Source organism: Triticum urartu, chromosome 2 (genome assembly GCF_003073215.2).
Source record: "Triticum urartu cultivar G1812 chromosome 2, Tu2.1, whole genome shotgun sequence".
Classification (NCBI taxonomy): domain Eukaryota; kingdom Viridiplantae; phylum Streptophyta; class Magnoliopsida; order Poales; family Poaceae; genus Triticum; species Triticum urartu.
The window spans coordinates 286,932,732-286,944,999 of NC_053023.1; the positions used below are offsets into that span (position 1 = coordinate 286,932,732).

General features: G+C 44.2%; 2 protein-coding genes across 2 annotated transcripts; both read left to right on the plus strand.

Moving 5' to 3' along the window:
* Positions 1–219: 219 nt before the first annotated feature.
* Positions 220–2,256, plus strand: LOC125537052 (cold-regulated 413 plasma membrane protein 1-like). Its single transcript, XM_048700348.1, has 4 exons — positions 220–500; positions 642–749; positions 1,603–1,673; positions 1,803–2,256. The coding sequence occupies exons 1-4, from the start codon at positions 316–318 to the stop codon at positions 2,060–2,062; spliced, it is 624 nt and encodes a 207-aa protein (XP_048556305.1). The 5' UTR covers positions 220–315; the 3' UTR covers positions 2,063–2,256.
* A 706-nt stretch (positions 2,257–2,962) lies between these two features.
* Positions 2,963–5,376, plus strand: LOC125537053 (cold-regulated 413 plasma membrane protein 1-like). The gene is made up of 4 exons (XM_048700349.1): positions 2,963–3,289; positions 3,853–3,960; positions 4,507–4,577; positions 4,869–5,376. The coding sequence occupies exons 1-4, from the start codon at positions 3,108–3,110 to the stop codon at positions 5,120–5,122; spliced, it is 615 nt and encodes a 204-aa protein (XP_048556306.1). The 5' UTR covers positions 2,963–3,107; the 3' UTR covers positions 5,123–5,376.
* The last annotated feature ends 6,892 nt before the right edge of the window (positions 5,377–12,268 follow it).

Here is a 12,268-nt window from a genome sequence, read left to right on the forward strand (position 1 = left end):
AAGTACATCCGGAGGTCAAAGGTCAGACTCGATGACGCTTCATCGGGAGAAAAACTCGATAACGCTGTAATGCATGCATGCATGCATGCAATAATGCAGCTCCAGTAATGCCCATGCCCCACGTGTCCCGGGGCCAGCGGACGCTGCCCCCGGAATCGTCCAGGTCGACCGCCACCTGTTCCGTTCCGTCGACCACCCCGGTCCAGTTGCCTGTACATATACCCAACTCTCGGCCTGTGCTGTGCAGACAGCAGAGCTCGATCCAGAGAGAAAAGAGCGAGAGTGATAACTGAGAGAGGTCTCGCGCGCTCGGCCATGGCAAAGTCGCTCCTCGCGATGAAGACGGGCCCGGCGGCCGGCGCGTCGGAGGCGCTGCTGGAGTCGGACCTGCGGGAGCTGACCATGGCGGCGCGGAAGCTCGCCAACCACGCCATCGTCCTCGGCGGCGGCATCGGCTTCATCGGCACCTTCCTCCAATGGCTCGCCTTCGCCGCCGCCGTGTCAGTGCCTTCCCACCAGCCCCTCCCCTTCTCCCCCCCCCCCCCCCCCCCTTTATTATCTTGTAAATTTTTCTTCCGTCAGTTGTCGCAGAGCTATGCATCTCTCTGAACCTCGCTGTTTATCTTCTTCTGCCGCTGCAGATATCTGTTGGTGCTGGACAAGACCAACTGGAAGACCAACATGCTGACGGGCCTCTTGGTCCCTTACATTTTCTTCACCATGCCCGGCCTGCTCTTCGGCTTCATAAGGTGATTATCCTCGCAAATTCTCTACTACTGCAGTCTGCAGCGTCCCTTCAGATTTTAAATTTTGCATGCAATTTCCACTGAGCTGTGGAACTGTTGCTTTGCGACGGATTAATAACTCGTCAGTCTGAAAGATGTTAGCTCACAAAATCTAAATATTGCGTACATATTTTCCCCAAAAAGAGAAAGAAAACACAGTGGTGAACATCCAGCTGTGGTGCTGGTGGCTGGCTAGCGTTCTGCGGTCCGGATCCACTTTCAGTGGTTTACTTCAGTTTTTTTGTACTTTGCTTTTGTGTCGGCACTAGATGCTGGTCTGGACGTGGTTATTCCCATATCACTTCTTAAAAGAAAACTAGATCCGATATCACTTATCAGTGATAGTAGTAGTGGACTGAGGACGCCTCCTTGTTTGAAAAAATGAAAAGAGAAAAATACTACTGCAGATATAAGATGTTATATTTTCGGCAATTGATTCACATGATAGGCAAGGGTCCGAAGATCGATTTTCTTAATAAGAAAAGTATCTCACTACTGAGCATAAAAAATGAAAACTTGTGCATATGGGCTATTGTTACCTGGCTGCAGAACTCAAGCTACCTTTTTCATACTTATATAAGTGATGCTAGTTGCAGTTGCAGATACTTACATGATGCCATATCGTCTGTTGATCTGCTACAATTTTACAGCATTATTACATACATACTCCCTCCGTTCCAAATTACTCGTCTCAGAAATGGATGTATCTAGAACTAAAATACATCTAGATACATCCATTTCTGCGACGAGTAATTCGGAACGGAGGGAGTACATATATACGAAACAAATTCCTGATTGCTCAACATCAAAATTGCAGGGGGGAGATTGGTAGCTGGGTTGCGTTCGTTTTTGTCGTCCTGCGGCTGTTCTTTCCGCGCCACTTCCCTGGTACTATCATTTTGCTCTCTGTTTCTTGTGCTTATAGTTGCCCCCTAGCAAATTCCTTCATGTACTCAACAAGCTAAACTTTAAAATGTTGCATAAATCTCACAATGGGGATTTGCATCATGTTGTCAGATTGGCTGGAGCTGCCTGGGTCTCTGATCCTCCTCACGGTGGTCGCCCCCGCCATCTTCGCCGACACCTTCCGGGGCTCCTGGCTCATCATCGGCGTCGGCGTGTGCCTGGTCATCGGGTGCTACCTGCTCCACGAGCACATCAAGGCGTCGGGTGGCCTCAAGGAGGCCTTCAAGAAGCCCAATGGCTGGTCCAACACCATCGGCATCCTCCTCCTCTTCATCTACCCGGTCTGGGCCGTCGTCATGTGGTTCCTGTAGACCGTTCGCCGCTGTTTTTGGGGTTCATCATGTGATGTTTTTCTCCGGCGATTTGGTGTCGATGAACCATGCGCTCTTGTACCTGTTGAATGTTGATGAACTGTCTCGGCCATGTTTCGATTTGGTGTCACGTCTTAATTTGTTTCCTTGATCTGTGGGTACATAGCCATCAATAAAAACGTCTGCTCTGTTGATCGGTGGGTGCATTCAAGTGATGAGCTGCTGGCCATGTTCTCTCATAGATGTCCGTATGATGGTCACGTGCAACTGATGTGTTATGAGCTTATTAATTACTCTAATCGCACCCTATATTAGTTTTCTTCATACTATGGTGGGAGATCTTCAGAACCACGGAGGAACCTTATAAAAAAGTGAACAATCTTTGTAACACAAGAATCGCTACGGCCTTGTTCGGTTAAACCTCTCCTGTAGGGGGTTAGAGAGGTTTGGAGGGGACTGAGTGAGATTTTGACTTGTATGGGATTTAATCCACTTCAATTCCCTTTTAATTTTGCTGCAACCGAACAAGGCCTAAATGATAACTCTCTTCGTCTCGAGTCTAAGACAAGTAATTTAGAGGGACTGTAAGTTTATTTTTAGACATAAAAATAAAAGCGAACAATCTTTGGAACCTCTTACAATATGTCGAACAAGCATTTCTGTAATACTACCTCCGTCGCAAATTACTTGTCTTAGATTTGTCGAATACACATAGCGGAGGGAGCACATAATACAGAAATACATATTGTGGTCAAAAGTCAAATCCCGTGACAGCAAGCTAAAGCTAAGATACTGCATGCATGCAATAATACAGTTGCGATCTGTTCCCCACGTGTCCGTCCAGCGGGTGTGTAGAGAAGTGTCGAGACCGAGCGCCACCTGTTCCGTTCCGTCGACCCCAGCAAGGTCCAGCTAACTCAGCTGCCGCCCTGTACATATTTCCTCCTATCCGCACAGCCAAAGCCAAAGCACAAATCGAACCCAGACCCGAGCCCATCCATCCATCCATCTTGAGAATTCTCGAGGTCTCGGCGACTCGGGGGAGATGGCGCCGTCGTTCCTCGCGATGAAGGCGGGCGCGGCGTCCGGCGCGTCGGAGGCGGCGCAGGCGCTGCTCGAGTCGGACCTGCGGGAGCTGGGCCTGGCCGCGCGGAAGCTCGCCAACCACGCCATCGTCCTCGGCTTCGGCCGCCACTTCCTCAAGTGGCTCGCCTTCATCGCCGCCGTGTCAGTATTCCCCTTTCTTCCCTTCTATTTTCCTTGCTGGGACGAGCTTTGTTTCTGCAAAGGGGATCTCCGATCTCCCTCGCCTCCTGACCATTTTGGGAGGATCACGCCAGGGAGCAGTTGAGATGCCTGCGAGAAAACATCGCGACAGCATATTCCCTTGGAAGCAGTAATTTTTTAGTAAGCTTGAGCGTGTAATTTAACTGCGGTATCCTAGAGGGAGATGCCGAACGCTGTCAAATTCGTGCCAAAGCCTCGGTGAAAACGGTAGCTTGGTAGGAAATGTTCACCATTAATTTTGTGGGACTTGCGAAGCAAACATCCCTAACATATAGACAGAAGTCGGACCTTATCAAAGCGTATATGCTGTCATGTTAAGCTGTTACCTGTTAGGATGATTCTGCGGCCTATATATGATTTTCTCTTCAATCTTTACTTTGAAAACTTAGAGGAGTTGAGGAGTTTGTGTGTCCACTTAACCTGAGATTGCTACCTTCTTGGCAATTGTCGGTTGGTCGCCGGATTATGCATTGTCTGAACTTTGCTGTTCTCATCTACTGCAGGTACCTCTTGGTATTGGACCGGACAAACTGGAAGACCAACATGCTGACGGGACTCTTGGTCCCTTACATTTTCTTCACCCTGCCTGGTGTACTGTTCTCTCTCGTAAGGTGGTTATGGTCGCAATTTCCCTTCTGCAGCATCAGTTCATGTTTTCAGTTTAAATGCAGTTGTTAGTAGCTGTGGAGGATTGTTGCACTCCTGCGGATTAACCAATTTGAAATATCTGAAATTCTGAACTTAGAAAATCGAAATATTTCATGTATGTTTTCCAGAATGAAAAAATAGTGCATTAGGTTGTTGATAAAGCGAGGTAAGATATTGTTCATTGTTGGTTGATATCACCGGCTATAGTGCCAGAGTGTCGGTCTTCTTAAAAAAAGGTCACTTCACTGAGGATAGGCTCAAAGGACTTTATAGGTTGTTGATAAAGTGAGGTAAGATACATGCTCAATATAGGTTATTTTAACATATTGCTACCTCACTGCAAAAGTCGAGGTATTTTTTCATGCTTGTTGTCTATCGGTTGAAGGATCACTGCCTCTGCCTTACTGGCTGATACTTCCATGGTGCAATATCCTCTGTTGCTTTAATTGTACAGCATTAGATATAGGTATTTGAATCAAATTTGTGATCATCAAACATCAAAATTGCAGGGGAGAGGTTGGTGCCTGGATTGCATTCGTTGTAGTCATCCTGCGGCTCTTCTTCCCGCGTCACTTCCCTGGTATCATTTCCTATCTATTCTTTTACCTATCCTTGCTGCCCCTAGCAAATTATCTCTATGTGTTGCATTTCTCATCTTTGTTGTGCCCTGTGAAGATATTTTTCAGCTTATATAACACTACCGAAAAATGTGTCCTTATTTTTCATCTACTCCCTCCGTCCCATAATATAAGATCATTTTTGAAGCCAACATAGCTTCAAAAACGTTCTTATATTATGGGACAGAGGAAGTACTTAATAAGCCGTTAAAATGTTACAGACATCTCACAATGATTTTCATCATGTGTATCAGATTGGCTAGAGCTGCCTGGCTCTCTGATTCTTCTCACGGTGGTCGCCCCCAGCCTCTTCGCGGAGCACTTCAGGAACGATCTTGTCGGCGTCTTCATATGCCTCGCCATCGGGTGCTACCTGCTCCAAGAGCACATCAGGGTGTCAGGAGGCTTCAGGGAGGCCTTCAGGAAGGCCAATGGCGTCTCCAACACCATCGGCATCGTCCTGCTCTTCGTCTACCCAGTCTGGGTCCTGGTGCTCTGGCTCCTGTAGGACATCTACTGCTATCAGTATCGCCATTGATTGCCTTGTGCAGTTCTGTTCGATGTTTGGTAATTCATCCTGTGGACGTTATTGATGTTGATTCGGTGTGGGTCGTTCGGAGCCGATGAGCTGTGCATGTTTGTACCTTTTGATGGACACATGTTTCGATTTGTTGTAGTTTTGGTATCAGAATCCTTGTTTCCTTGATTTGGGTGTACAGAACCATCAATAAGAACATCATCACTGTTGATTGGTGTATTGAAGTCGAGCTGCTGTCTAAATTCTCTCGTGTTTGGTCGTATATTGCGTGCATGTAATGCTTTATCAGCCTATTATCACCCAATATAGTTTTAATAGAAACACATTACAGATGTAAACTCTCACAAACACGCACAGACACTCCCACCTATGAGCTCACAAACATGTCCATACGCTCACTAATATGAATCGAGAGACTGTCGAATCACTATAAACGGTCTTGAGATTGACAAAATCACTATAAACATATCGCTATGAATCGAGAGACTGTCGAATGGTATTGAGATTGATGAAGTCACTATAAACGTATCGCTATTGATGGAAACATGGCCACTCGTTGAAAGAATATTTCATCCAAAATTGTAAAGTGGACAAAGCTTTGCCTTAAGATGTAACAAATGCTCTAATCATCCATTCCGCCTCTAAATATTGTAAACTGGACAAAGCTTTGCCTTAAGATGTAACAAATGCTCTAATCATCCTTTCCACCTCTAAATTGAGAACCCAAGAGCATCTACAGCCCGGCGCCTCGGCGGAGGATCGGTTACTGACCGGTTAAAAAAACTGACCCACCCGTACTCCTCAAACCGGTCTCAAATGCTAGGGCTGTCTGGCGCCCCTCATATCTAGCCCAAATGTAGGGCGGATATGGGGCGGCCGGGGCGCACCCGGGCGCGTCCGCCACGTCAGCCTGGTCCACCACCAACTCCACTTCGTCCCCACAAAACCCCCAATCCGGAACCCTAACTCACTGTTGGGTTTCGTAGTAATTTCAAAAAATTTCCTACGCACACGCAAGATCATGGTGATGCATAGCAACGAGAGGGGAGAGTGTGATCTACGTACCCTTGTAGATCGACAACGGAAGCGTTAGTTTGATGTAGTCGTACGTCTTCACGGTCCGACCGATCCAAGCACCGTTACTCCGGCACCTCCGAGTTCTTGGCACACGTTCAGCTCAATGACGATCCCCGGGCTCCGATCCAGCAAAGCGTCGGGGAGGAGTTCCGTCAGCACGACGGCGTGGTGACGATCTTGATGTTCTACCATCGCAGGGCTTCGCCTAAGCACCGCTACAATATGACCGAGGTGGAATATAGTGGAGGGGGGCACCGCACACGGCTAAGGAACGATCACGAAGATCAACTTGTGTGTCTATGGGGTGCCCCATGCCCCCGTATATAAAGGAGTGGAGGAGGGGAGGGCCGGCCCTCTCTATGGCGCGCCCTAGGGAGTCCTACTCCCACCAGGAGTAGGATTCCCCCTTTCCTAGTTCAACTAGGAGTCCTTCCATGTAGTAGGAGTAGGAAACAAGGAAGGGGCGCAGCCCCTCTCCCTAGTCCAATTCGGACTAGGCCTTGGGGGGGGGGCGGCCTGCCCTAGGCAGCCCCTCTCTCTTTCCCGTATGGCCCAATAAGGCCCAATACTTCTCCCGGCGAATTCCCGTAACTCTCCGGTACTCCGAAAAATACCCGAATCACTCGGAACCTTTCCGAAGTCCGAATATAGTCGTCCAATATATCGATCTTTACGTCTCGACCATTTCGAGACTCCTCGTCATGTCCCCGATCTCATCCGGGACTCCGAGCTCCTTCGGTACATCAAAACTCATAAACTCATAATATAACTGTCATCGAAACCTTAAGCGTGCGGACCCTACGGTTCGAGAACAATGTAGACATGACCGAGACACGTCTCCGGTCAATAACCAATAGCGGAACCTGGATGCTCATATTGGCTCATACATATTCTACGAAGATCTTTATCGGTCAGACCGCATAACAACATACGTTGTTTCCTTTGTCATCGGTATGTTACTTGCCCAAGATTCGATCGTCGGTATCCAATACCTAGTTCAATCTCGTTACCGGCAAGTCTCTTTACTCGTTCCGTAATACATCATCTCACAACTAACTCATTAGTTGTAATACTTGCAAGGCTTATGTGATGTGCATTACCGAGAGGGCCCAGAGATACCTCTCCGACAATCGGAGTGACAAATCCTAATCTCGAAATACGCCAACCCAACATGTACCTTTGGAGAACACCTGTAGAGCACCTTTATAATCACCCAGTTACGTTGTGACGTTGGTAGCACACAAAGTGTTCCTCCGGCAAACGGGAGTTGCATAATCTCATAGTCATAGGAACATGTATAAGTCATGAAGAAAGCAATAGCAACATACTAAACGATCGGGTGCTAAGCTAATGGAATGGGTCATGTCAATCAGATCATTCACCTAATGATGTGATCCCGTTAATCAAATAACAACTCTTTGTCCATGGTTAGGAAACATAACCATCTTTGATTAACGAGCTAGTCAAGTAGAGGCATACTAGTGACACTCTGTTTGTCTATGTATTCACACATGTATTATGTTTCCGGTTAATACAATTCTAGCATGAATAATAAACATTTATCATGAAATAAGGAAATAAATAATAACTTTATTATTGCCTCTAGGGCATATTTCCTTCAGTCTCCCACTTGCACTAGAGTCAATAATCTAGATCACATCACCATGTGATTAACATCGATAGTTTTCATCATTATGTGATTAACACCTATAGTTCACATTGCCATGTGACCAACACCCAAAGGGTTTACTAGATTCAGTAATCTAGTTCACATCGCTATGTGATTAACACCCAAAAAGTGATCATGTTTTGCTTGTGAGAGAAGTTTAGTCAACGGGTCTGCCACATTCAGATCCGCATGTATTTTGCAAATTTCTATGTCAACAATGCTCTGCATGGAGCTACTCTAGTTAATTGCTCCCACTTTCAATATGTATCCAGATTGAGACTTAGAGTCATCTGGATCAGTGTCAAAACTTGCATCGACGTAACCCTTTACGACGAACCTTTTGTCACCTCTGTAATCAAGAAACATATCCTTATTCCACTAAGGATAATTTTGACCGCTGTCCAGTGATCTACTCCTAGATCACTATTGTACTCCCTGCCAAAATCAGTGTAGGGTATACAATGGATCTGGTACACAGCATGGCATACTTTATAGGACCTATGGCTGAGGCATAGGGAATGACTTCCATTCTCTTTCTATCTTCTGCCGTGGTCGGGTTTTGAGTCTTACTCAATTTCACACCTTGTAACACAGGCAAGAACTCTTTCTTTGACTGTTCTATTTTGAACTACTTCAAAATCTTGTCAAGGTATGTACTCATTAAAAAACTTATCAAGCGTCTTGATCTATCTCTATAGATCTTGATGTTCAATATGTAAGCAGCTTCACCGAAGTCTTTCTTTGAAAAACTCCTTTCAAACACTCCTTTATGCTTTGCAGAATAATTCTACATTGTCTCTGATCAACAATATGTCATTCACATATACTTATCAGAAATGCTGTAGTGCTCCCACTCACTTTCTAGTAAATACAGGCTTCACCGCAAGTCTGTATAAAACTATATGCTTTGATCAACTTATCAAAGCGTATATTCCAACTCCGAGATGCTTGCACCAGTCCATAAATGGATCGCTAGAGCTTGTATATTTTGTTAGCACCTTTAGGATTGACAAAACCTTCTTGTTGCATCACATACAACTCTTCTTTAATAAATCCATTAAGGAATGCAGTTTTGTTTATCCATTTGCCAGATTTCATAAAATGCGGCAATTGCTAACATGATTCGGACAGACTTAAGCATAGATACGAGTGAGAAAATCTCATCGTAGTCAACACCTTGAACTTGTCGAAAACCTTTTGTGACAATTCTAGCTTTGTAGATAGTAACACTACTATCAGCGTCCGTCTTCCTCTTGAAGATCCATTTATTTTCTATGGCTTGCCGATCATCGGGCAAATCCATCAAATTCCATACTTTGTTCTCATACATGGATCATATCTCAGATTTTATGGCCTCAAACCATTTCGCGGAATCTGGGCTCATCATCGCTTCCTCATAGTTCGCAAGTTCGTCATGTTCAAGTAACATGACCTCCAGGACAGGATTACCGTACCACTCTGGTGCGGATCTCACTCTGGTTTACCTACGAGATTCGGTAGTAACTTGATCTGAAGTTACATGATTATCATCATTAGCTTCCTCACTAATTGGTGTAGTAGTCACAGGAACAGATTTCTGTGATGAACTACTTTCCAATAAGGGAGAAGGTACAATTACCTTATCAAGTTTTCTACTTTCCTCCCACTCACTTCTTTCGAGAGAAACTCCTTCTCTGGAAAGATTCCGAATTTAACCACAAAAGTCTTGCCTTCGGATCTGTGATAGAAGGTGTACCCAACAGTCTCCTTTGGGTATCCTATGAAGACACATTTCTCCGATTTGGGTTTGAGCTTATCAGGATGAAACTTTTTCACATAAGCATCGTTGTCCCAAACTTTAAGAAACGACAACTTTGGTTTCTTGCCAAACCACAGTTCAAATTGTGTCGTCTCAACGGACTTAGATGGTGCCCTTTTTAACGTGAATGCAGCTGTCTTTAATGCATAACCCCAAAACGATAGTGGTAAATCGGTAAGAAACATCATAGGTTGCACTATATCCAATAAAGTACGGTTATGACGTTCGGACACACCATTATGCTGAGGTGTTCCATGTGGCATGAGTTTGTGAAACTATTCCACATTGTTTTAATTGAAGACCAAACTCATAACTCAAATATTTGTCTCCGCGATTAGATCGTAGAAACTTTATTTTCTTGCCACGATGATTTTCCACTTTACTCTGAAATTCTTTGAACTTTTCAAATGTTTCAGACTTATGTCTAATCAAGTAGATATACCCATATCTGCTCAAATCATCTGTGAAGTTCAGAAAATAACGAAACTTCCCGTGAGCCTTAACACTCATCGGACCACATACATCAGTATGTATTATTTCCAATAAGTCAGTTGCTCGCTCCGGAGAACGGAGTCTTAGTCATCTTGCCCATGAGGCATGGTTCACAAGCATCAAGTGATTCATAATCAAGTGATTCCAAAATCCCATCAGCATGGATTTTCTTCATGCGCTTTACACCAATATGACCTAAACGGCAGTGCTACAAATAAGTTGCACTATCATTATTAACTTTGCATCTTTTGGCTTCAATATTATGAATATGTGTATCCCTACAATCGAGATCCAACAAACCATTTTCGTTGATGTGTATGACCATAGAAGGTTTTATTCATGTAAACAGAACAACAATTGTTCTCTAACTTAAATGAATAACCGTATTGCAATAAACATGATCAAATCATATTCATGCTCAACGCAAACACTAAATAACACTTATTTAGGTTCAACACTAATCTCGAAAGTATAGGGAGTCTGCGGTGATGATCATATCAATCTTGGAACCACTTCCAACACACATCATCACTTCACCCTTAACTAGTCTCTGTTTATTCTGCAACTCCTGTTTCGGGTTACTAATCTTAGCACTGAACTAGTATCAAATACTGAGGGGTTTCTATAAACACTAGTAAAGTACACATCAATAACATGTATATCAAATATACTTATGTTCACTTTGCCATCCTTCTTATCTGCCAATCACTTGGGGTAGTTCCGCTTCCAGTGACCAGTCCCTTTGCAGTAGAAACACTTAGTCTCAGGCTTAGGACCAGACTTGGGCTTCTTCACTTGAGCAGCAACTTGCTTGCCGTTCTTCTTGAAGTTCCCCTTCTTCCCTTTGCCCTTTTATTGAAACTAGTGGTCTTGTCTACCATCAACACTTGATGCTCTTTCTTGATTTCTACCTTCATCGATTTCATCATCATGAAAAGCTCGGGAGTCGTTTTCGTCATCCCTTGCATACTATAGTTCATCATGAAGTTCTACTAACTTGGTGATGGTGACTAGAGAATTCTGTCAATCACTATCTTATCTGGAAAACTCCCACTTGATCCAAGCGATTGTAGTACTTAGACAATCTGAGCACATGCTCACTAGTTGAGCGATTCTCCTCCATCTTTTGGATATAGAACTTGTTGGAGACTTCATATCTCTCAACTCGGGTATTTGCTTGAAATATTAACTTCAACTCCTGGAAAATCTCATATGTTCCATGACGTTCAAAACGTCTTTGAAGTCCCGATTCTAAGCCGTTTAAGCATGGTGCACTAAACTATCAAGTAGTCATCATATTGAGCTAGCCAAACATTCATAACGTCTGCATCTGCTCCTGCAATAGGTCCGTCACCTAGAGGTGCATCAAGGACATAATTCTTCTGTGCAGCAATGAGGAAAAACCTCAGATCATGGATCCAATCCGCATCATTGCTACTAACATCTTTCAACACAATTTTCTCTAGGAACATATCAAAATAAACACAGGGAAGCAACAATGCGAGCTATTGATCTACAACATAATTTACAAAATACTACGAGGACTAAGTTCATGATAAATTTAAGTTCAATTAATCATATTACTTAAGAACTCCCACTTAGAGAGACATCCCTCTAATCCTCTAAGTGATTACGTGATCCAAATCAACTAAACCATGTCCGATCATCATGTGAGATGGAGTAGTTTCATTGGTGAACATCACTATGTTGATCATATCTGCTATATGATTCACGCTCGACCTTTCGGTCTCCGTGTTCCGAGGCCATATTTGTATATGCTTGGCTCGTCAAGTATAACCTAAGTATTCTGCGTGTGCAACTGTTTTGCACCCGTTGTATTTGAACGTAGAGCCTATCACACCCGATCATCACGTGGTGTCTTAGCACGAAGAACTTTTGCAACGGTGCATACTCAGGGAGAACACTTCTTGATAATTAGTGAGAGATCATCTTATAATGCTACCGTCAATCAAAGCAAGATAAGATGCATAAAAGATAAACATCACATGCAATCAATATAAGTGATATGATATGGCCACCATCATCTTGTGCTTGTGATCTCCATCTTCGAAGCACCGTC